Source organism: Parasteatoda tepidariorum, chromosome 2 (genome assembly GCF_982258835.1).
Source record: "Parasteatoda tepidariorum strain Cologne lab strain chromosome 2, Ptep-v5.0, whole genome shotgun sequence".
Lineage (NCBI taxonomy): Eukaryota > Metazoa > Arthropoda > Arachnida > Araneae > Theridiidae > Parasteatoda > Parasteatoda tepidariorum.
The window spans coordinates 14,554,248-14,581,268 of record NC_141756.1 but is presented as its reverse complement, the minus strand read 5'-3'; the positions used below and the strand labels follow the sequence as shown (position 1 = coordinate 14,581,268).

At 26.4% G+C, this 27,021-nt stretch overlaps 1 protein-coding gene across 1 annotated transcript; it reads left to right on the top strand.

Annotated features, from left to right (window-relative positions):
* Positions 1-282: 282 nt before the first annotated feature.
* Positions 283-26,179, top strand: LOC107442853 (uncharacterized). Its single transcript, XM_087156896.1, has 12 exons — positions 283-477; positions 1,826-1,997; positions 4,355-4,424; positions 7,208-9,608; positions 12,504-12,576; positions 14,403-14,506; positions 15,423-15,507; positions 17,633-17,697; positions 20,950-21,037; positions 21,909-22,077; positions 24,244-24,339; positions 25,644-26,179. The coding sequence occupies exons 1-12, from the start codon at positions 425-427 to the stop codon at positions 25,766-25,768; spliced, it is 3,501 nt and encodes a 1,166-aa protein (XP_087013022.1). The 5' UTR covers positions 283-424; the 3' UTR covers positions 25,769-26,179.
* The last annotated feature ends 842 nt before the right edge of the window (positions 26,180-27,021 follow it).

The window sequence follows — 27,021 nt, the reverse complement described above, 5'->3', positions numbered from 1 at the left end:
TGACTTCGGTGATCTGCTGGAAACCGTGTCTTAACAATCTGTCCAATGTGGGACTGAAAAACCACAAATAATAACAAAACAATAACAACTTCCCAATAATAACAAAAAAATGGTTAGTAAAATAGAAGAAATCGATCAGATGTTGTCAGAAATAAGTTAGGTCCATGGATGTACGATCATATAAATATCTCAAGGGAGATAACTAAACTAACTTCTAGCTTACATTGTAGAAATGTTGTGCATATGGGTCTTTGATCTTAACAGAAATAGACGGCTGGAAACGCAATGCAACCGCAACACAATTGTTTAGAACGGGCGGCAAATTTTGTGCGGGAAATCAAGTGTAGTTTCTGTAATTAAGTCTGTCAGTACTCTTATGTCCAAAATACTCTTTAATTGCAGAGATTAATATCTCATATGAAAAATGGAGTCTATACAAGAGTTTCTGAAAGAGAGTTTGCTAACAGTTGATTTAGGGTAATTCATTATTTTTCATCTTTGAAATTCTGAGCAAATTTGATTTCCTGTTTTTCCAGATAAAAACATGTACATTCATGCCTGTTTTACGTTATTATTTTTTTATATTTTACTATTCTATGTTAAAGGAAATGTAAGATAAAAGTGATAAAAATTGTTGCTTAGCTTTACACCTGATGTTTTGCAATTATTATGAATAACCAACAACGATTTCTTTTATATACAAACTTGTCTGGGAGTTAATAGAAATTAATGTTTGATGTTTAAAATTTTTTTACATCTTCCTATTGAATGAAAATCATATGCATTATATGCTAGAAATACTTTTTATTCTATCTGTTTCTGTCGAATAATAGTGTTTTCGAAGTTAATTTTTATATTCTTAAAACTTTTTCTACAGAAAGAAAAATAAAGTAGTCATGGAATTTAAAATAAAAATCATAATAAAGAAATAGAAAGGCAGGCAATATCTTTTTACATTTTTTATCTATGATTTGTTGTGAACTTGTTTTTCAATTTTTTTTATTATTTATTAAATTTTTAAAAAATTTTTTTTTGTGGGATCTGGATTGTGCTGATATAAGTGTGACGCTAAGCGATGCGCATATCACAATTGTTATCTGAGTTAAAATTCGATACAATAAGTTAAAATTCTATATAAATATAGATATTGTATAAACTAGTCTGTAAATTCACTATACTGATGTTTTTTTGAGGTGAAAGAATTGCGTGTATTGTTTTTCAATCTATATATACTACCTGGATAAATTAGAATGTTCAAATTAATTTTAAGGGGCTGCTGAATATGTCATATGTCTGAGATATATGTCATACATCTGTAGAGGTGTTATGTTATGAATGGAGCCGGGAAAGTTGAATGTGTAGAGATATAGTATGACTTTGGAATAAAATTTTTGATGCTATGCAATTGCTAAAACATCTATCAAAGATTAGTATCAGGGGTCTGTCCAGGCCGAATTTACTACCGTTTAGCGGTACCTTCACAAATTCAACTATAGGAAAAATGGTAGTTTCACAAAATACTTTTTCTTGAAATTTTATTTTTGTATCTCTCAAGAAACAATAAATCCATGTTTTTACCATATTTTTGTGTTAATTTTTTTATACCTATAATTTTTAATTTTTCGCAAATTTTGTCGAAATTTTCACAAAACAGGTACCTCTCAGAAAAACCTAGACAGACCCCTGAGTATAATTTGAAGGTATTTGCTGAAATTCTTGATTCCTTGGCAATTTTTTACTAATATAAATATATTACTATTTTTTCTGTAATTAGTTCATTACATTTATATTAAGTACTTGCTGAATATTTCCTTATTTCTTACAGTACTGTTACCAAAGCAGAATTGAAGCAAATGTATTTGAAAAAACAAGGTATTGCCAAGATGTCTAAGGAAGAAAAAAAACTGTTTTCTGCTGCTGTTGTATCTGCATATACTGATTTCGTGAAAAAGAAGCCTTCGAATTCTGAAGACGCTATTACAGATAATAATATTGAGGTATTAAATATACTTTTATGTAACTTTTTTTAACTTTTCTTCTATAATTATTATACTTATCCAATTCAATATTTTAAATATTGATTTGTATAAATCTATTTATTAAAATGTTTAAGATTAATGTTTATGCTATAAAATGTTTAAGGTTAGATTTTTAATGCTCAATTTTTGTCCCCCTTAATTTTTTATTGTTAATAGCATTAATTCATGTTTCTCAACAAATTATTTTATTATCATATTGATTGCTTTCTCAAACTGCTTTAATATCAGGTAATTCTTTTAATTAAGATATTTTAAACAATAATTTGTATATATATATAACGTCTTTGCCGAGTGGAAGGATTAAAACAGGTCATAGGTCGGGAAGGAGGGTACAAAATTTATTTATTAATTATTAGACAACAGCAGTCATGAGAGTGAGTAAAAGTGCACACGAAAAGTTGTGCTCCTTGGTTATATGTTAGGGAAAATCTTGCAAAGTAAAATCCGCAAAATGTCTTAATTTTGGGAAAGAGGGAAATCTTAGTAGTTGCTATTGGTTTATGAAATAGATCGAATGTTTCCCACACAGAGCAAAGGGAAATATGTCCTGCTTTTAATTAAATGCATACTTGAGCCAAAAATAGATTTAAGAACAGGATGTGGCTTTTAAAAGTGTGAGAAAGTATTTCGATTAGAATAATTAATTAGGATAACATAAAAAGATCAATTGAAGCTTTTTATGTTACATATATATATATATTAAAATATTTGCAACACTATGCTCTCATATTTTTTTTTTTCATATTTCATAACAAATTACTTTATCTGTCATGCAAAAATTTTCATGAATATTTTCTGCTATTTAAAAATTAAATTATATTTAATCTAATCTTTTTCAAAATAAAAATAAAAACCTTAATATAAACAGATTTGTATTAAATTACCTTTACATCTGAAAAAAAAATCTATATGTTAGAAGTTTCCTCTAAATCTGTGTTAATCGATTTACATTATATTCACTGTGTCAATTGTCTGGAATAACTTGCCAAGAATTTCGCGGAGGGAAAAAAATTTGCTTTGATTAACAAGGCAAATGAATGTAGGCAAAAAAAGATTAAAGATATTCTTCAAGAGTATGAACCAGAAAATGCAGATGAAGCCTACTAGATCAAATGTTGGCATTTAAGGATAAGAACCTCTTGTTATAGGCGGATCATTAAAGCCCAGGTGCTTTAAAAATGTGGTAAACCTCCCCGTGGAATATAAGACCAATAAAAAACTTGGATGACGTCTAAATTTTTTTCTGAATGGTTGCTGAAGTAAGATAGAAAAAATGAAGAAAAGGAAGGAAAAAAATTACATTGTTGATTGATAACTGTACCAATCATATCTCGATTCCAAAACTCCATTTTCCAGCCTTTCGATATGGTCGTAATTGAGTGTTTTAAAAGATATCACAGGAAACTTTGAAAATAAAGTAGAAGACCCTTTTAAAGCTGTAAATGTTAAGGATGCAAGTGACGTTGTTGAGAACTAACAGAGAAAATCATTTTGAATTGTTGAAAAAAGGCCATCTTATGTGCTTTGGAAGATAAAATTGTATCTGATTATGATGAAAATTCCATGGACAATGATCTTTCAGATGATCAAGAACATGTTTTGAATCACCAAAAATCTTTTTCCCAACATGAGGAAAATATTGGTAAAAAATATGGTGCTAACATGGAGAACTATTTAACTGCGGATGACGATCTTACCTTTTTCCCAGGATGAAGAGATTCTCTCTGAAATTATCGATGAAATAGAAAATAATGATGAAGAATTCTATGATGATGAGAAAGAAGATGATGATGATAATCCAAGTTAATCCTAATCCTTATTGTCATAGGTAAAATTTTCAATAACGAATATCATTTTCGCGCTTTTGACCCTATGCATACTTTGTTGGTTGACTTAACAGTCAAAAAAATTTGCAAACAAACAAAAATATTGGATTATTTTTAATAAGAACGGTTTTCTGGTATGTTTGTGATCTTATTTTCTGAATTTATTTCAATTGTTAAACCCTAAATAACACTCTATAAATTAATTTTTTATATAATATATAAATGTTTATAGTTAATGCATATCTTAAATTAAAATTTTAAAAAAATCTTATTGTGCCCTCGAAGTATGTAGGCCCTTGTTTTAACAATATATTTATTTGAACTCCAAAATATTGTTGTCGCTCGGTTGTACTGTACTTATATTTTACGTTTCATGATGGCTCGATGAATGTTCGTAGGTACATAGAATATACCTAAATGTTACATAGGCATCGAAACAGCAACAGATTAAAAAACAGAAGAATATGTATTTATTTGCTTTCTTTACAGGTCAATGACTCTAAAAGTGCTTCTGAAAGTACAAGTTCTGATGTTACGGATGATCATTCTTGTGATTCAGGTACTGACATTTTAATATTGCATTATATTATTTTTAAGTAAAGAATTTCCATAACATGATTCTTTTTTACACTAAACATTGAATACAGAGTGTTAAAAGTCTGTAACTTAATATTACTATTTAACTTTAATAAACAAATAAAAAGATATAATCTAGTAACATTAACTAATTTAAATATAAATTATATGTATTTAAATTATATATATTTAAATATAAATTTTTTACATTGAATTAATTTGTCTAGTCTATTGGCAAATAAAATAAGCACTACTTTTAAAGAGATTTTAAAAACTCAATTTCTAAAGCAATTTTTTTTTAAACTGTTAACTAAATGATCTCTACAAAATTAAGTTAAAATTGTGCTTTCATGTAGGTAGATAATTTTATTTATTTCTGTTGTGAAAGGATGCTGTGTTTTGTTATCAACCAGGCTTTTATTTAAGATTTTTTATGAGGAAGGAATAAAATAACAAACATTTAAAAGTTCATGTGAAAATTATGTTTAAAATCATATTAATATTATTAATTTTAGTAGCACCACATTTCTTTATGCCCATATTTGAGTTTACCAGAAAAAAATAATTGCTTTGAGCAGGGTTCATAATTCAGAGGTGTATTGTATTCTCGATTGTATATAGGGTGGGCTAAATTAGTTTCACAATTATCAATTTCTCTCTTTCATCTGATTTTAAAAATGATAGATTTTAATCAACATATAAAATTATTTAATTAAATAAATCTTTAAATCAATTGCTAATTTTAATTATGTATTGGTATGAGGGAATATTAACTAATTGATGCTGGTAATTAATAATTTTTTATGCAATATAGTATAAAAAAATTCCATACATTAACCTAAAATTATTATGAGTTGTTCAATGTTGATAAAATTATACTAGTAACTGTTGAAACTTTCTGTTTTAAGCAAAGTAATTCTAAAATTAAAAATAGTATATTTTATTATACTTTTTAAATAAAGTTTACTTTATTTCACTTAAGTAGAGCTATTTATACTTTTCTTTTTTTGTCTTTTGTTTGTTTTTTAAAAGTAGTCTAGTATATGTATACTGCTCCAAAAAATGTTCTGATTTTTTTTTTTTTTTTTTTTTTTTTTTTTTTTTAATGCTACTATTTATGTTAGCTTCTTGGTGAAATGAAATTTAGATAGATTTTGAAAATTAGTTTCAATGTTAAATAAGATTTGCTTGGAAATGTAACATTTTGCAAATTATTGTTATTTTATTTATTCTTGTATAATTTTTTCATATTAATTTCTATTGTCTTCCAAATAAATTTTTTTATTTAATAGAACTGTACATTATTGATATTATCTTTCAAATATTTGAAAAACAAGACCTTTATAATGAAATAAAGTAATGCTAAACAAATGAGAAAAATTCATTTTTCAAATGTCTCATTTGAATGAACTAATTAAAATTTGTTCATAATTTTTAAAATCAAGGACTTAAATTCTTTTTTTTATGTGCTGTATAAATTTTAGGACAATAACATAAACTGTAACATAAATAAAACATAAAAAAATTTAAAATAAATGTATATTAAAAAGTTGGAAAAGCCCTAGCATCATCATATTTTCAGGCAAATTCATTAATTTACAGGGCAATCATTTACAATCATTTTACAGCAGCATTATTCATTCACCTATCTTCTTAACACAAAATATTGAATCATTTGATAGTGTATTTTTGATAGTGTATTTAAAGTAATTCTCGCTCATAATCAAAATAAAAGTTTTTACTAATTTTCTTTAAAATAAAATATACTAAAAAAAAAAGGATTAATCAATATTCAACTTTAAAGCTTTTTTTTTTTAAATTTTAAATTGAAAATAATGAGAAAATAAACATTTAAAGAAGCATTTTGATAAATTAAAGGTATTCATTTAAGGAAAAATAATGGTAAAATTTAAAAACACCAAAATAATCATTAATATATAACTTCCCCTGAATAAAAGATTTGAGTATCTCTGAAGCTGAATATCAAGTGAATTTTAGCTATATAACTAGACAGACAGTATAAAAAAGATTTATAGAGTGGAATGAAATTTAAAATTACATTTAAATAGTTATCATTAACTAAATAAATCACAAGTGGATTCTTCATTGATACAAAATTTAAAAAAAAACAACATTTCCTAAATAAAAAAAAAGGGGGGGGGGTAGTGTAGTTAAGGGATGACTGCTAATTTTTAGAAAAAGGGTACATTTATAAGGATCAAAGGGCAGGCGGGACTGACCGATCTTCAAAAAAAAAAAAAAAAAGAATGTGGGAGAACACTATATATAAATATATATATTATTTTATGAGTTCTGTTTACTTGCAGCTTATGTGCAGTAAATAAAACTTATTGTTTTTCTTAATTTTCGTTTTTTCTTCTTTCCTTTTTGTCCTTCATGTATTCATTTATTTTGCTATATATATATATAGAGAGAGAGAGAGAGAACTGCAACCTTAGGATTTTAATTTTTGTTATTTTAAGCTGGTACTAAACATTTTATCCACACAAAATTTAGGGAGTAAATTCTTATTTTAAATAATGTGGATAAGTTGGTCACTAAATTTTATATTGCTTAAATATTATTATACTGGTTTTATGTACCTGAGTCATGCATATAGGAACCTATAAAGACTTTTTTCAAGGCTTATCTATTTCTTTTTTCCAAAATTTAAGAATAATCAATCTGTTTTATGTAGAAAGGAAAGTTTTACTCTTGTTTTTCATGAGAAAATTCTGGTTTAATAATGTTTAATTCATTCCATAGGTCTAGGTGTAAGTCATAAAGAATCTCTTGAAGCTGTAGAAGTCAAATTAAATGGAAATGAACTTAATCCAACTGATGACAATGAAACTTTGAGTGTTCAAGACTGTGAATCTTTAGAAAAAGGCTCTTCTCATTTTCTAAATGGAAGCAATGATAATAATGATAGTGCTATGAACTTTGATGAGAGAAGGAAAGGAAAGCCAATTGCTGATACTTCTGATGAACCTTTACTGCATAAGAAAGATATTATAAAGAAATCAAAAAAGAAAAAAGAGCCAGTTGTTGATACTAATAAAAAATCTAAGGAAAAGAAAGAAAAACCTGTTGTTGATACTGCAGAAGAATCTGATGATGAACCTTTGCTGCCTAAGGTAGATGCTAATAGAACATCTGAGGCAAAGAAAGAAAAATCTGTTGCTGATACTTCTGAAGAATCTGATGATGAACCGTTACTGCCTAAAAAAGATGTAGTTAAAAAATCTAAGGCAAAGAAAGAAAAATCTGTTGCTAATACTTCTGAAGAATCTGATGATGAACCGTTACTGCCTAAAAAAGATGTTGTTAAAAAATCTAAGGAAAAGAATGAGCAAGTTCTTGATATTTCAGAAGAATCTGATGATGAACCTTTACTGCCTAAGGTAGATGCTAATAAAACATCTAAGGCAAAGAAAGAAAAATCTGTTGCTAATACTTCTGAAGAATCGGATGATGAACCTTTACTGCCTAAGAAAGATGTTGTTAAAAAATCTAAGGAAAAGAAAGAAAAATCTGTTGCTGATACTTCTGAAGAATCTGATGATGAACCTTTACTGCCTAAAAAAGATGTTGTTAAAAAATCTAAGGAAAAGAAAGAAAAATCTGTTGCTGATACTTCTGAAGAATCTGATGATGAACCTTTACTGCCTAAAAAAGATGTTGTTAAAAAATCTAAGGCAAAGAAAGAAAAATCTGTTGCTAATACTTCTGAAGAATCTGATGATGAACCGTTACTGCCTAAAAAAGATGTTGTTAAAAAATCTAAGGAAAAGAATGAGCAAGTTTTTGATATTTCAGAAGAATCTGATGATGAACCTTTACTGCCTAAGGTAGATGCTAATAAAACATCTAAGGCAAAGAAAGAAAAATCTGTTGCTAATACTTCTGAAGAATCTGATGATGAACCTTTACTGCCTAAAAAAGATGTTGTTAAAAAATCTAAGGAAAAGAAAGAAAAATCTGTTGCTGATACTTCTGAAGAATCTGATGATGAACCTTTACTGCCTAAAAAAGATGTTGTTAAAAAATCTAAGGCAAAGAAAGAAAAATCTGTTGCTAATACTTCTGAAGAATCTGATGATGAACCTTTACTGCCTAAAAAAGATGTTGTTAAAAAATCTAAGGCAAAGAAAGAAAAATCTGTTGCTAATACTTCTGAAGAATCTGATGATGAACCTTTACTGCCTAAAAAAGATGTTCTTAAAAAATCTAAGGAAAAGAATGAACAAGTTCTTGATATTTCAGAAGAATCTGATGATGAACCTTTACTGCCTAAGGTAGATGCTAATAAAAAATCTAAGGCAAAGAAAATAAAACATGTTGCTGATACTTCTGAAGATGATGAGCCTTTATTGCCTAAGAAAAAAGTTACTAAAAATTCTGTTTCAAATGACTTTTCTAGTGACTCTGATAATGAACTTCTTATTAAGTCTAAAAGACAGAAGAAGGAGCAGAAATTATTACTGCCTAGTAAGGAAGTTAAACATCAGAAAAAGTCACTTAGCAAAGTTGTCAAAAACTCAAAGAACAATGTTACTTCTCAACCAACCAATCGAAAGCTTAAATCTTCAGGAAGAATTGAGAAGTCTTTCTTAGATTCTAGTGATTCAGATGAATCTCCCTTAATTTCTCTAAAAGCAAAAAGTAATCGAAAAAATTCTTTGAAAAATTCGGACCATGAAGAAACTAAAGAAAACATTACAAATAATTTTAATCGCAAAATATTGAGTGATTCAGATGAAGACTCATTTTTACCAGCCAAAAAAAGAAAACGATTGTCAAAACCTGAACTTCTGTCTTCAAATGTTGGGTCTAGTGAGCACGGTGCAAGCTCAAGTGATTCAGATGAGCCATTAAGTTCTTTAAAAACAAAAACCAAAATGGAAATGTCTTTGACTAAACCTACAAGTGAGCAGACCAATAATGAAGTTGAGAACAATAAGCAATCAAGAGAAAGCAACCTAAAAAAAGAAAACAAAAATTCTCAGGAAACCAGTGATATAACTGTGGAGGATGAAGATGAAGACATGTTAGCCGCTACAAAGAAAACTAAGTTTTCCAATAGTCTTTCAGGCTCAAATATTAGTAGTTCAGATGAAGAACCACTAGCTTCTTTCAATAAAAATAAGACTTCAATGAAAAAAAGGTAATTAATGTTGCACTTTTCCTGTAATGTTATCCATGTTTGTTTTTAAACTTTATTAGTTTCAAATCATTTTTTACCCTTTTAATTATTGATACCGAGTTTTAAGTAATGCATTTAAAATGCTGATTAATCTTTTTGTAACTCACTATTTTTTTTACTTTTTTTATTATTTAAATTCTAAAACTGAAATTGTATGCAGTACCTGATACCAAATATGTTAAAGGCACGAAACTTTTCCCCTACTGTAGACGTTTTTTTAATATATATATATATATATATAAGTTCAAGTATATATATATAAGTATGTATATATATATGTATAAGTTCAAAAACAAGGGGAAAATTACAGAACAATGAAAAAAAGGGGGGGGGGTGAAAAAAAAACTGTTTTTTTTTTTTAAAGTTAAAAATTCGGAAAGTAAATGATATACTCTTTTCATCAGCTCACATGATTATATCTGCAAAAAAGAGTGCTTTCTAATATTGCAACAATGTAGCCAAAGCAAAATATATCAATACAATAGTGTGAGAAGCAGTAAAAAAATTTTACAAAAAATTACAACAAATAAAATAGAACACAATAAGTAATAATATCACGTAAGAACAGAAAATAAAATATAAAGAAAAAACAGAATAAAACATGAAATGAAAACTATAAAGCGAGTAGCGAATTCAAATGCACTTACATGAACGGGAAATTTTTCAAGAATGATTTAAAATATTTTCGTAACAAGATTGCCAGATTGCAAAAAAGGAAAACAAAAGCATAAATTGAGCTATATATATATATATATACAGTCCAACCCCATTTTAGCGAAATCCGAAATAGCGAAAATTACAATGTAACGAATTTTTTCCGAATCCCCAAATGAATCTCCATCGAAACAATGAATTAAAAATACCGGTATTACGAAATTGGTAATCCGATTTAAAGAAGGTGGAAATAAGCAACAATTCTCATTTTCTCTCATGATCAAGACACTTTTCCGTTCTTCAAAAGTACACAATGATCTCAGAATTCAAATATTTTTGCGCATCTTCAAATTAAAAAGTTTCAGATATGAAAGAGACACGTCAAAAAAGACGCGGAAGGGACCTGAAAAGACTAAACCTCAACCTATTCATGTTTGAAGAAGTAAAAATACACGTGGCTTTCCAAAAGAGTGATTTCCAGTTCAGTTCAGTTTGAAAATGTGCATGATTTTGGTTCAGTTTGAAAATGTGCATGATTTTGGAGGAGTTGTAATTTCTACTGGTTCTAAATCATTTGCGCAGAAAAAAAATACGGATTACGTTATTTCTGATGAGTGATAATAAATCCATTGTTTCCTTTTAATTTAACTGTTTTCGTGAGCTTTTAAAATATTGATTTGATATTTTCTGCATGCTGTAGTACAAATAGATCAAAAATGTCATTAAATGCAAGATTTATTATTTTTTATACGAAAAATTCCAATGCAACAAAATAATTTTGGTTGATGTAGAAATTCGTAATATCGGTTTAACGAATTTTCGTTATTGCGTAGCGATTGCTTCGGTCCCGAGGTATTCGCTAAAACGGGATTCGACTCTATATATATAAATCTGTCAGATTGATCTGAGAATTTTTTTAGAAGCTATTAGAGACATATAGATACTATCGAAGATTGATATGAAATTTAGAAACTATGGTTCTTGGGACCCAGGTCTTTGAAATTTCTTGTTCCCTTTTAATTGAAAGTTGATTCTCACTTAAAGTATGAATTCTCTAATTCTTTATCTATCTATAAATGTGCATATTCATAATTATGTGCATATCTAATGGTAGACAGAGCAAAGAGTGTCAAAACAAAAAAACAAAAATAGATATCCTTGAGCTATCAATCTCTCCTCAACTATTAATTAAAACATCAGTTCTCTTTTGCATATATGGTGTGTATACGTGTAACGTAAAAAGCTTTAACAAAACGTTTTTTTTTTTTTTTTATCTAAGTTCTCCTTCTTAAATTATTATTCAAAATTAGACACGATCTCACATTTTATTATTCACATCTGTCTTTTAGTTTTATTTTTAGATTGAAGTATGCAAGAATTAGCATTTAATGTTTTCTATTTTAACTGAACTGTGAGAACTGAAAAAATCCCTTTACCTATTCTTTGAATGAGTTACAAGAAATATTAACCCTCTTTTAGCATGTGATCTTAGGGTAAACAGGTTGTTTCCAAGATTTTCCCAACTTCTGGTGGTGAAGCACTTCGATTTTGGACTATTTGGCTTCTTGCTCTCCATACTATGATTTCTTAATAAAACTTTTTTTTTTGCTTCGGCATATCCATTTATTTCTCAAGCTTGGCCACACTGCTTTCGCATAAATATGTATGTATATAAGCATTTTAAGTTTGGTTATAATTTTGCCAACATAATTCTACTGGCAATCTATTTTCTTCTTTGTTTGTGCTGTAGAGTTTCTTTTTTGGTGCTATAGAGTTAGTCTTAACTTATTTTTCATGTCCTCTCTTTGACTTTTGTACCATTAGATGCACTATAAGGCAAATTGATGAGAATTAGTGATGCCACCCCATTTGTTTTAGTCATGTTACTTAAATTTGATTTTGTAAATTTTTCCATTATGTTAAAGGCTGAGTAAAAAAATTACATAGTTGCTCTTACTTAATGCAGGTGTTAGACAATTCATAATTGCAAACCTTGATTGTCCAAATATATCTCCTTTCCTGTTTTGAATGTTTTTATGTTTGGTATTACATTACATAGAATTGTTATAAATTTGCATATGTATAAGCTATTTATTAATGTATGTAAAAATTTGAACACCAACTGTTTTTTGAAATTTTGTCCTAATATCCTTTCAAAGGATTTTTTTAAAATTGTGTCTTATAAAAATTTTTCTTTTTCAGCTCATCCAAATATAAGTCTACCGATAAAGAAGGAAAAACATTCTCAGAAAGTAACATCTCCCAATTATCTACAGTATGTGCAGTTTTATTTTAAACGCATACACATATTTTATAATTTACATTGTTAAGTACTAGGATGGGTTGAAAAAACTGAAAGATTTATTTTCAAAATGCTATAGTGTGTAAAAGAAATGATGCTTTATGTAAAAAGAAGGAAAGCAATGTAAACAAATTTTCAATCAATTCATATCAATACACTTGAAATTTATAAAAACTTTAAAAAAATATGACATTTTTGAAGCTCTTAAAATTATAGAATCGCTATACTATAATTTCTTATAGTTGAAAAGAAAAGGAAATGTGTTAAAATATCTTATTAATTCAATGCATTTTGATTGCTCAATGTGCTTAAAAAACAAGAATTATTTTAATTTTACCAAGAATTATTTTAATTTACTACTTAACAGCCTTATTATAACCTTTGGATTAGATAATTAACAGTACGTTTAATTTTATCTTTCAAGAGGGTTTCCATGATCTTGGAAAAAATTGAGAGTTTTGACAAATATTTCACAAAGCTTTTAGAAATTTTAAATTTTTGAATTTTACTTTGATTTTAGGATTTCAACTTCACATCTAAATTTATGTATCGAGCTGTAACATCTAAATATATTTCCTTTAACTTGGGTATATAAATATATTGATAAGTATGAACAAATTAAAAAATTTGATTTCTCCAACTTTTTTTTAACATTTTAGAGGCTAACTAGCTTGATTTATTCTTGATGAATCAGTTAGTAGTGTAGTATAATTTATAAATTTAATGTCTTTTTGCTCCACTTGGCAAATAGTATTGATTATTAAAATTGAGTAAATTTACAATAACAGATTAATATTTTTATGCGGCAAGTTTTTGAATGCCCCACAGTTGGGCCTCGAAAGAGTCTTCTTAAGAATTGCTTGCTGACATGCTTTTTCAAAGAGATATTTAAAATATCTATTAAAGAAAATGGCAAATTTTACATAAGCTGGGTCAGTAAAGGAAAAATTAAAATGCTTGTATGATATAGCATCTTTCCTTAAACTGCTTAACAACAAAACAGTTCAATTAATTATTGTTAATCATAGACCATGCTCTAAAGTTTATAAAAATTGTACATTAGTGATACAGATAGATTTTGACAAAAGTTTATTTCGGTAGACAATATCAATCAACTGCACTAAGTAATCCATAGCACATTTGACTTCTTCTAACTGTTGGCAAATACAGATATATAAGGCTGTAAATAATGTCAATTTAATTCCTCAAAGAATTTGAAGAAAAAAATCACATTTGTCTTGAAAATGTTCATGCATATGTATTTCAACATTAAAAAGCAAACATTTTATTCATGATACGCGTAACTTTCAAGTAATATAAATATCACTATAATTGTTTTTAGTTTGCCATTTGCTTTTTTAAAATTAGTCCGGTATGTGTTCACTGCTCTAAAGAAATGTCTTCATTTTTTTTTAAACAATATTATCCTGATTTTTCTTAGGCCTGGTACAAAGCCTGTGCTTTTTTTTTCTAAGTTTTAAAATTTTTTTTGTTTTAATAAATGTTTACTTTTTTTGCCGTGTCTTTTTTATTGGTTGTAACCAAGTAAATAAATAAGTCTTCTTTTCAAGCTGGCTTAAATTTACAGCCCTACTTCACAGCTTAAAACCTCACTTTATAATGTTTACTTTTGTTTGTGCCGCAAGAGCCGTTATACCAAGCATAGACAGTAGAATATTTCTGCTTTTTTAGCAAAGACCATTTTTATTGTTAAGTTTGTTTTTTCATTATTTCATATCTTTGTAAGTGTTAATGGGTTTGTGTTAATATTAATATTTTGATGTTTTTTCTCCTTGAAGCATGAAGTGGATACCAGTGATTCAGATGAAGAGCCTTTATCAAATCTAGCAAAAAAGGATATGAAAGTGGCTGCAAAGCCTAAGAATTCTGTAAAGCGTAAAAAGTAATTCCATCTGTATTAGAAATTTTTTATTTAATTTGTGTTTATTATTTGTAAAAGTGTATTAATTGAGTTAGTTACATAAAAAGTATAATTTAAAAAATAAGTATTCATTAATATTTCCTTATAATTGTCATTATTATGAGATAATAGCAATAATTCAAACTTTCTATGTGTGCTGAGATTTTTTTTGGCTAGAAGCAGATTTGAGAAAAAGTGAAGAAATTGTAAATCATTAAATTTTGGCCATTTAAAACTTCATCAAAAAGTTCAAACAATTATCCTATTTTAATTTATATAGCTTTATTATATAGAAGAAAGTAAATTACCATGTTATTTTGCTTTCACTTATATTTTCTTGGGTATGTTATGAATATTAATTTCAGAACTTTTTTACATAATTTTAGCTTTTGATCATTTAGAAAAAGAAAGTTAATAAAAATTTTTGCAAATATTTTCACAAATTGAAACAAAGAATAAGTAAATAAACTTGACATGAAATATAATTTTTTATGATTATTGATTTAAGTGTGTAATTTTTAAGGCTTTTGTCCGAACCATTTGAAAAGGTTTCTAATATGACTGCTAAAACTATGGTTAAAGCTCACATCGTACAAATCTAAAAATCTTAGCTTACAAATAATGTGCAATTTTGCACAGTAAAAAACGTCTTTATAATTTTAGAAATAAACATTTTTCTTGTGAAAGAACAGAATAATTTTTTTTTCTTTATGGATATTATCCTGCAGCATATGATTTCTTTCATCACCTACTTATATGGCATATATGTGTATAATATGATATAGCTTGTCATAATAGGACCTTATGCCACAACCTTATGTCAATTTATTTACCTATTTTTTCATTAAAAGTTAGCACATAATAATGATGTAACTAATAATAATGATGTTTTATGTAGATTTGAAAGCAGCTCTGATGAAAGTGAAGCTCCAATTGCTAAGAAATCAAAGACCAAGTCAGATGTCAAAAAAGTCATTCAAAAGGTACATTTATATTTTATATATATATATATATATATATATATATATATATATATACATCATGTGTGTGTACAGACTTAGATCAAAGGAATAACTGTCTGCAAGCAATTGATTTACTCTTGTAACTAATTTCAACCCTTTTATTGCCACCTCATTTGAGTGAAATTTGTTTGAAAATCACAAATCTTTTTTAAAAGTATTTTTAATTTTTATAAGACTTTATTGATTCATACCACATGGAGAAGTTTGATAAAAGACCAAAAATACTTAAGAAAAAAAACTAGAAATTATAAGTGCAGAAACAATTTACACAAAAAAGTTTATATGAGAACCATTTATTCTCAGAATATTATCAATATTTTAATTAAATTATATCTATGCGAGATTTTATTTATTTATATTGTGTGAATATAAACCTCAATGTGTGATTTTGAAATTGTATTAATACAATTCTTGATGTGTGATTTTAAAATCATAGAAATATGAATCTTGATGTTTTATTTTAAAATCATATGAACGAAAAATGCGTATTTCAGATAATATTGTGAAATTACGAAATATGATGTCCGAGCTGCATGATGTCCAAGCTGATGTACGAGAAATTGCATAAATATGGATTCGGATGTGCCATTATAAATCGTGAACACATATCGCAAAGTGTGATTTTAAATCATGTGAACCCAAATGGCAATGTGTGAATTTAAATTCCTTGAATGTAATTTTAAATCTTTTGCCTAGAAATTGAGAGATTTGTTTTTTTTTAATTCAATATCTTTTTACTTTAATGCTAATAGACATCTCAAAATTCGATAGTTACAATTTAGGAATGGTATACTGATTATGTTCATGTTTCAGGCATATAGTCTGTATTATTATATGTATATTAACTAAATGATACTGGTTATGTGTTTTTTTTTTTTTTAATTCAACAGCACTACACGATTTTTCCATGTATTGATTTGAAACTATTATAAGTTGTTCAATATTGATAAAATTACTCTGGGTACTTATAAACGCTTTCTGTTATGAGCAAAATAATTATGAAATTAAAAATTGTATATTTTATCATTGTTTTTTTAAATTGCCTTTATTATATTTAGATAGAGAAAATACTTTTTAGTTAGCTGTTCCTTTTTAAAAGTAGTATGGTATATGTTATACTGTTGAAATAAAATGTTCTGTTTTTGTTCTAATTTTTTCCTTTTCTCACTGTGAAGTCTGCTTATTTTTATATACTACTGTACTGAATGTTGAAACTATGTTATGGATGCAATTTAGGTATGTTTAAACAGGGTAGTTACAAGGGACCAAAGAATTTCATCACTCTGAAAAATCAAGAAAATTTCAAGGAATGTAATTAAAATATCCCAAATGATAGAGAAAAATAAATTAATTTGAGTCAAAGGTAGTTTAATTGGTTTTTCCAAGAGAATTGATCTTAAAATAATTTTTTTATGAATAAAATTTATCGTTAATTCCAATAGCAAATATAAATGTTTCGTAATATATTTTATGAAAAAGAATAATACATAATTGAAAATTAAGTATAAAAATTATACTTCCGGTTAAAAAGAATCTGTGGAATTTTATAAAGTCTGTCTTGAAAAATCGAGGAATATTTTTTCCTGAATGTAATTACTATGTTTAAAAAAAAGTAGTGAAAGGAAGGACTACTGTTTAATGAACTCCTATTTTTATAATTCTCTCATTTTTCTGTTAAAATTTAATGCAAACACGATTTTGATTTGCTTTGCACAAAATTTTTTTTTTTAAATTTTACTTTTTTTTTTTTGAAATTTTACTTTTTTTTTTTGAAATTTTACTTTTTTTGTTTTTTTTTTTTTTTAATTTACAATCACTCTAAATTTCAAGATTTTGTAATTTTTTATAAATGTTATTCATGCACCTCCTCTACCTTTAACAGCAGAATTTAATAGATTGCAAACCATTTCCCTCTAATTGGTTTTTGTATATTTGAATAGACCAATGTATTTTTATAGTATTATATAATGATTATAAATAATTATATTCTTAAGCAATAATTTTTTCATATAACTATATAATAATGCATTATTCATATCATTCATAACTGCTAAAAAGAAAATTTGCACAAACTTTTTCTTTTCAGTCTGCACCAGCTTCTTCTGACTCAGAAGATGAACCTCTAGCTTCAATTAAGAGCAATCTTGAAAAGTATTATTATTATATTTTTTTTTGTTATACTCATTATAATTTTTTACTTAGTTATTATGTTAAATGATTTTTAAGGTAGCAAAAAAAGATTTTTTTTATTGTTCTGTTGCTGTGTATTATGTATATTTAACAGTCCCACAATGACTTTTAATAGTTAAGGATACAGTTCTTATTGAATCTACCAATCTATTCTAGTTTGATTCTGGTCACTAAATTTGAAATAAAATAATATAAATTAGTTAATAGTAGCAGGCTTATGAATCAGTTTGATAAAAGTCTAAGTTAGTTTACAATGCATTATTTTTTTTAATTATCGCTTAACCCAAATTTTTTGAAGAAATATTTTTAATAATTAATTTTTTTTTATTCTTTATATAAATTCTTTTAGATTAAATGGAACAAAATGAAAAAAATGAAAATGTTTAAATTTTAAGTTTAATACTGAGTCATAAAAATGTAATATTTAAATGTTTGCATATGATTTCATTCTTGAAAATCATTGATATTAAATAAATTAATGTTAGCAAATTTGAAGTTGAGTAATGATATTTCTATTAATCATATGATATGATGCAAATATTTACTTAAGAAAATGAAAATTATAAACAGGTTAAACTATTTATTGTGGAAGATTTATAATGATCAATTATCTTTAAGTACTAAATCTAATAATGCCTGCCTCTTATGTTCAAATTATGTAATGAAAAATTATTAATCTTAATTGAAAAATAGTGTTAAAATCTAAAATACTTGCCCATACAATGTTCAATGTCCAACTGAAACTCTTCTGTTTTCCCACTTTGAATACCTCCAATCCTTATTTACTGCAACCTAATTATTTACAAACGTATGCTGGATATGCTTTTAGACAATAATGATGTAGTAAATAGTGTCTGGTTACTGTGTATTCGCATACCCAGTTTCCTGATTTATTGTAGTGGCAAAAGATGCTTCATATAATAAATTTAAAAATAGTCTCAGGAAATCAAATCTCAACAAAACATTTTAAGATCTTCTAATGCCAAAAACATTTATTTTTGATTAGGTGATAGGTTTCACAATATTGTGAATGAAAAACAAACTTGGCCAAGAAGTTTTTATCTTGTTAGATAGCAAATATGTAAAGATTTGTGATTTTTGAGTTAGATTTAACTGGCATATATCATATTTTGCTTTAATCAGGTATATTTTATTTTTATGCACTATAGATACGCAAGCAATTTTTTTTTCTAAACAATACATTGAATAATTTTATAAACTGGATATTTTGTTACTATGTGAAAGCTTAATAATATTTACTAGATTAACTATTGAAGTGATAGGTATTTTTTAGGAATTCTATGTAAGAAATATATAGTGCAGGCAATAAATAGATAAGAAGTCTGATAAACAAAGATTAAGACATGACATTCAATTAAAAATATGAGCAAATTTTCTTAATCTAAATAACTCATATTATTGGTTAAATGATATTAATTCACTACAAAATGTGTTATATTGTTGAATAAATATTATAATGAAAATAAAATAGGCTGATGATATTCAGATGATAATATTAGAAAGCACGCTTCTAATTAAAAAAATAAGTTAATCATGTCTAATAAAAAAATATGTAATTAAGGAAGGTAAAGGAGTCTATTTTTTAAACAAAAACATTTCCAAATTATTTTGCCTGTGTTTCTTTCAAATGCTATTGCTATAGAGCTTTATTCATATTTGTTCTGTTTATTAATATACTTATTTTTAAATGTACTGTGTATTGCAAACAAGTTAAATATTTCTCTCCTTTAGTAGCAGAGTTTTCTCTTGGAATAAAAAAGGGCAGGGGGTTTCCTCACAAGAAGGGCACTCGCCTTAACATCGTAAAAATTCATCAAAATGTGTAATAGTATGCCGTAACTGAATTTGATCCTCAAAAATTTTATTACCCTCTTATACTACTCTATGTGCGTATTTCAAAAAGTAATTTTAATTCATTATCAAAACTATTCATAATTCTAATTCAGTAGTGAAAAATTGTAATTTATAAAAGATAATTGAAGGCATGCTAAAATCTTTAAGCATAATTTTTTTTTTTCAAAAGAGGAAGAAAAAGATGAATTGATAAACAACTTTAAATTTTTTTCTATAATTTAACTGAAAATTATGAGAAAATAAATTTTTAAAGATGAATTCCTAAGAAAGAAAATATTTTTAAAAAAAGTTATAATTTTTTTTGTGTGTAAATAAAAATTTTAGAAATTCATTCATGTACCCTCCCCCCTCAAAAAAGAGAGAAAGTTAAAAAATTTAACCAGTTGAGAATAACCCTAACTAAGTAAATATTTGTAATAGTAATCAGAATTAAGCCTATAAACCCAGATAATTTTACCAATGTGTAATTATTTGCACATTAATTATATGTAATGTAATTTATGCATTATATGTAATTATATGCATTTGAATAGTCAATAATTTTTTTTAACGAATATGAATTAAATGATGAATGAATGTGAATTAAAAGGCAGTATTTTTAAGGCATAGTGGCTTATTTTTACAAAGAGGGCCCATTTATAGAGATCAACAGGATGGCAGTGGAAGCCGCCATTCTAAAAACACCTATCGAGAACACTATATTAGTTAGCAAATAAAAAACGTCTTCTCAATCAAATACCATTATTATGTGTTGGCTGCTTCAAAATTTTAACTAAAGCTTTTTAAATTATGAATTTTTTTTACAATCATAAAAGGATACAAATATGTTTAATTAATTTACTGAAAAAATGTCTATTTTTTTTATCAATATACCAGAAAAATTTCTGAATCTAAAAATGAATTATTTCTAGCATCTATTGATATAAATATATCTATAATAGTATCTATTTATATAATATCTTTACTCTTATTATCATTTGGATATATTTATATTTTTCCGTAACAGATTCTATTTTTCCATTACAGCTTCTAATATTCTATTTCATATTTTAATCTGTTTGTATCATATCTAAATTTATGTACACACTCTAAAAATTGCTCCATTTTGTTATTCCTGTAATCTGATTTTTTTTTATTTATTTTTTTTAATTACATGTGAATTCAATTATGTTAAATTACATAAAGTTCAATTATTTGTAAATTTAGATTCATACTTTTAAAATTTGTTACAACTTTTATTCACGGCTTTGTCCAAAGCAAGTAGGCCTTGACTGTTATGTTATTATTTTGTGATTTTTCATTTATTTTCCCTCCTTTTAATGAATATTTATATTCTAGTGAAGAAGATAATTCTGTGGATGAAAATGAAGAAAAACCAATTGCCAACTCAAAATCAAAAAGTTCAACTAAAGTTAACAAAGCTAAGGTGTGTGAATTAGAAGTAGTAAATCCAAAATAATAAATACCTACTAATCGGTTTTGTTTTTAAATCAGATGTTTAAATATGCTTAATAACATTTAAAATATCTTTAAAATAAATTAAAAACCTTTATTATTGTTTTTCTAACTATTAAGAAATATTGGGAAAACTCTTTTTAACAAGAATTTTATAAAATATTTAGCAGAAATATTAAAAAAAAAAAAAAGTTCTGAAAGTCTAAGTTGAAAATTAAAAATATCTTTACAAAAAACTTATTAAGCATAAATATAAGTTAAAAATTTAAGCCTGATTTGAAATCTTGTTATTTACCTTTCTACTTGCTCCTGTTTAAATGGTGGAGGGAATTTTTGCAATCAATTTCTCGTGCCATGATATTTCTGGGGTCTGAGTGTTCAAGAGTAACCTGCCATAAAGATAAAATTAATCTATTTCTGAGACCTGGAATCATGTTTATTTCTCAATCTATATACCAGATGGCATACCAGCTTACTTCTAATTTGTTAAGAGGTAGTTGTCAGAAACTAGATGTCAGGTCCCATCTAACATGCAAACTAAAAATTAACCCAAAAATTTAAAGTGAATACATGTATTGTACATTCACTTAGTTTTACTTAATTTTCTTGCATAAAGAAATATACTCTTTTTATGGCAGTTTTCTTCCAAATTATCCGAGCATCAAAGGGCTGAAGATAAAAGATAAGCAACAAATCGAAAACAGCAAGATTTTGTCAAATATTTGTAAATATTCTAATTGGGGTCAAATCAAATCTGTTTGAAGTTCGGCGACATTTAGTTTAAATAAAATAATTTGAATCTTGTAAGTTGTAATATTTAGACCAGTTTCTTTTAATAACAGGAACAGAAGAAACAGACTCCCTCTTCTGGCAAACTAGAGAATCTGAAGAAGTATATTAGAGCTGCTGGAATACACATAAAATCCTATGACAAGTTATTTGAAAATTGTAAGTCGATGAAATCGAAGTCTGAAAAACTCTTGCATTTGCTGGAAAAAGAAGGATTAAAAGGTATGGCAAAACCAAATTGCTGTTTTTTATTTGTTTTTAAAATTTATATAGTGAGGCAACATTTTTCATTCTAATTAATATGTCTTCTTGTTCCAAGCTTGAAATTAAATTTTCAGCAATTGAAGATTTAAACCATAAATACAGAACTCTCTCCGGTCACAGAGAGTAGGGAAAACCTGGAATTGCCTGGGAATTTTATTCTTATTCTAAAAAGCACGAAATAGTCAGGGAAAGTTGCAATTTTTTTTTACAAAAAACCTGGAAAATTCCTATATTACGCCTGTAAAATAACCAGTCTTAGAATAGTTAGTAACAGTAATCAATTATTGATATTCAAGTTAAATAATTCTTACATTTATTGCAATAATTTCATAAAATTTATCTTTTTAGTGAAATTTTCCATGTTTTCTATCTTGTGTTTTAGCTCACAAAATCTAATATTTGACATTTTTAATTTAAAAAAAAATTGATTAAAGATTCCATGCTATTTCTGATGGAAAATTCTATTGTATAGATAAAATATGGTATGGATTTTCATACCAATTTCCGTGATATACCTGGAAAAGAAAGGGAATTTGTTTTCTCAAATGTAGTGAGAACCCTGTAAATATCTGCTATGCTTTAGTAATATGACTATATCTTCAACAGAATTGTTGATACCTACAGTCTCCAGTGTTTCTAAGGAATATAGACAAATTTAACAAAACTACAGCACAATTTAATAAAAGTACAGAATCTTCCCTTTTCATTTTTGCGTCTTTAATCAACAAATTTTGTTTGATTTTAATGTTTTGCTTCAGCGTAATTTTAAGTTATGGATAAATTTTTGCTAAGACAGAAAGTCAGTAATGTCTGCATCATTGAAAAAAAAGGGAGAGACTGTTAAAAATTTTACAGTTGAATATTGAAGAGAATGGTCGTGTCTTTAGCTATATTGGAATGGAGGATTTACGTACAGGGTATCCGCGCGCCTGGAAAGTCATGAATTTCGGTATTGAACAAAATTTGTCATGAAATGTCATGATTTTAACTATTTTTTTGAAAAAATCTTGAAAAGACATAGATTTCGGTCAGAGAAAAATCTAATAATTTTTAAAATGGAATCTACCCCCTCCCTCCAATTTTGTATTGTTCCGAATATCTGAATTTGTAACAAAATCCCCACTTACAGTCATATTTGATTGAAATATAAAATGTTTTTATCATGTTCTTTAAAAATTATGGTGTTCTTTCAAAAAATGAAAGAAAAAACATCATTTCTAGAGCGAATTATCTTTCAAATTTCTGTGATTTCAGAATTTTTGTTATTATTTATTATTTTAATTTTATCAATTTAAAATTTTAACTGAAGCAAGCCAGTCATTTGCGAATTTTTTTATTTCAAAATGAGAACAGAAAAATCAGGAGTATTTCTTTCCTTTCCCATGAACAAAAAAAGTATCTTTAGACTGTAATTCTGCAGAAAGAAAGAAGAAAAAAATTATTTGCTTTTGTATTTTTTTCAGCTATTTTATTCCTTCAACTCTTTCTTTACTCTGTTTTTTAAATTTAAAATCTATTAATGTGAAGATGCAGAGTATAACAGTTTTGGTTATGCCTATCATTTCAATGAATGTTATTTTATTATAATGCGTTTTTAAATTTATTGTTGTGTTTTTGTCAGAGAAAATAGTAACTTTGTTAAGTCATAAAAAATTCTTGGAATTAGTCATGAAAAGTCATGAATTTGAAAATCTAAAATGTAGCAGATACCCTGTATGTATTGTAGTAATTTCAATTTCAATTATTTTCAATGTCTGAAGGTGTATGTGTTTTCTGCCAATGGTATGACTGAATCTCAGAGACAAGTTTTGTCAATTATAACAGAAATTTAATGAAACTCAGCAAAATGATCCAGTTATCAGACACCTTTCGTTGAAGAAAATTTTTAAATAAATTCTTTTTAAAATATAATTATCATAGGTTTTAATAAAAAGAATTGTATTTTAATTTTCTCTGAAAGTAGTTATCATAAAAATAGGATATTTAACATAATTCATTGAAACAAATCTTTATTTCATATGATTAAGCATGCAAGTTTTCTTAAACGTTCTTAATTCTCTTCTTTTTATTTAAACCTTACTTTTAAATGTAATAAAACTTCACTTTAATAAACTTCTTTAACAGGGCGACCAACAATTGCAAAATGCAAGAAGTTGAAAAAGAAGATTGAAACAAAGAAAGAGGTGGCTGAGCTTGACCCTAGCAATATCATATCTTCAGGTAAATTTACATTTATTAATTTACAGAACAATCATGTACAAACATTTTGCAGAAACATTATTCATTCATCTAACTCTGTAACACAAAATACTGAATCCGTGAATAGTGTTGTAGATTGTGCATAAAAATTTATTCTTAATATATATCTTCATGTCAATGAATACAACATTTTTCAATTGTTTATTTTTTTTTTCAGATCTTTTCACACATGTTTTCCAAAGTCTTACATTATTTATAACAATGCTATTATGTCAAGTGTGCCTTTTGAGCAAAAAGAGTCACTTTTTGACTAGCTCAATTCACAATGATTTTATCATAAATTTAAGTCATTTCAAGATAATTTTTTCAATAGGCATATGTCTCTTTTCGGCTTTTTCAGGGTGATTTTTTTTTTCTATTACAATATTTTTAATATGATATTATGGTTAAAAAATTTCGTATATTACTAACCATATTCTTACAAGTTTAATTAGTGAATATTCAATCTCAAATCCACATTAAATTCCAATTTCTTTTTTGGCAGTTGTTCCGGTTGCATATTGTTTCAGCCATTTTAACCTGGTTTTTAAAATCCTGATAATTTTAATATGCTATTGCAACAAGTAAGATTTTCAAAATACGAGAATTATGCTAATTTTAAAACTGGCTTATTGAATGCTCTAATCCACAAAATTATTTTTAAGTTAAATTATCCTTTTAAAAATAAATTTTTTTTGATGATAAAATTATAGACTTTTCTATATTTTGGATTTCTTGAAAGCGACGCCAATTTTTGTTTTCCTTTTTGTGATGGATGTTCTTTTTTAGAGGGATATAATGCCCTTTTTAAGATCTAGGATGAAACCTACCTTATTTTCAAATACAGAGAGATTATTTATGATATTAAAATTAAACTGGCCATCAATATTTGTTTTTAATTTTATTCTGATTTAAATAAGAAAGTTTTTAAAATAAAATTTAATATTAAATATCATCTGCCTGATTAGGGAAAAATCTAGGATTTTCAGGGAATTTGAAAATGTCTTCTCACTGGACACCCTGTAAAGAGGGAAGATGTACAAATTTCAAATTGTAACTCGGTGAGCCGAAGTCACAGATATATTAGTATGTAGTAACATATTTTGTTTGCCCTTTATTACTTAGTCACATTTCTTATTATAGTTTTTTTTAAATTATAATTGGGAAGAAATTAATGATCTTAGCATTTACCTCTGTAATATAAAAAAAAAAAAATTTTTTCATAAATTTTTTAAGTTTTTAAAAATTATAAAAGTTTTTTTAAATTTTAATTTTTGTCAATATAGGTCGTCCAAAAAGAACAGCTTGTTTTGACACTACAAATTGCATTGATGATGACGACGACTCAGATGTTCCTTTGGCTAAGTATTCACGTCTTAAAGGAATAATTGATAGTGAAGATAGTGATTAATTTGTGGTAAAAAAAAGTTTATTGTGTGTAGCTTTAAACCTTCACATTGATTTTAACTTGACTTTTGTCTTGCACTATAACAGCGTGCATTCTTTAAGGGCAAGTTATTTTTAGAGCTAAAAAATATTCAGAGTGCCCAATAGGGCTTAAAAGATGTGTATTTTTTGGTGAGAAATTTGGCATCGCACCCTGAGTAATTTTTTATTTCATTATTCATTGAACCATATTTATATGTGAATAATTTAGTGTTGTAGAACAGTTTTTATTTATTATTTTTTTCTTTAAATTTGTATTATTTTATGGCTTGTATAAAGCTATTTTGTATTCTGAAATTTGTAACATTGGTCTAGTCTTTGTTTTTTTTTTGTTTTTTACATTGTAAAATTACCATCAATAAAAATTTATTTTTAATTCTTGTGTTTTTACTGTACTTAGTATTTCTAAATCATGCAGGGTTTATATAACATAAAACTTCCTAATTTTCATTCTTTGCCTTAGTAGTTAAATTTATTATAAAATTGATTTATTTTGTTAACATTAAAATTTTCCTTAAACTTATTTTCTTAATTATTACTGGGTTTAAAAAAAAGGAAGATAAAACAAATATTTTATTCTGAATAATTTATAATCTTTCAAAAAGAGAAAGAAAGAAAAGAAAATGATTCTGAAACCAAAATAACATAAAATAAAAGTTGAGCTTAGTTTAAGTCAGAGTGTATCACATATTAAGCAGATATAAATTTGCAAAGTTAAAAAAAAGGCAAACATTTTTTAATGAATCCTCAACATTTACATTTCTTCCATTTTCATACCCTCAAAAAAATAGCCTTTGTGAGTGAATGTACATCCTTGATTATTGCTAGATCTAATTCACTGATCATGGAAAGTCAATGTGCACGACATGGTTAAAAAGTCTCAATGTTTTGCCAAAAATTTTTGAAGCGAAGCATTTTCTCAACAAAAATTTTATTTTATTCTTGAAAAAAAATCAGTCCTACTAAATAAAAAATCTGTATCAACTATGGGGTCACTTCACAAGATGTAACAGTCACGTGATACTTACAATCACAATAGATGTAGCATCCTTAACAGTTTTTATATTCTCATTTTGTTGCTATTTTTACATTTAGGAAATATGCTATGTTGATCTGATCTATCAGTCATTGTTATAATATAAGAAAAATAACATAACAGAATAAACAAAGGTTTTTAATAATTGCTTTGGCTAAAGTTTGTTGATTGTTTTCACAATT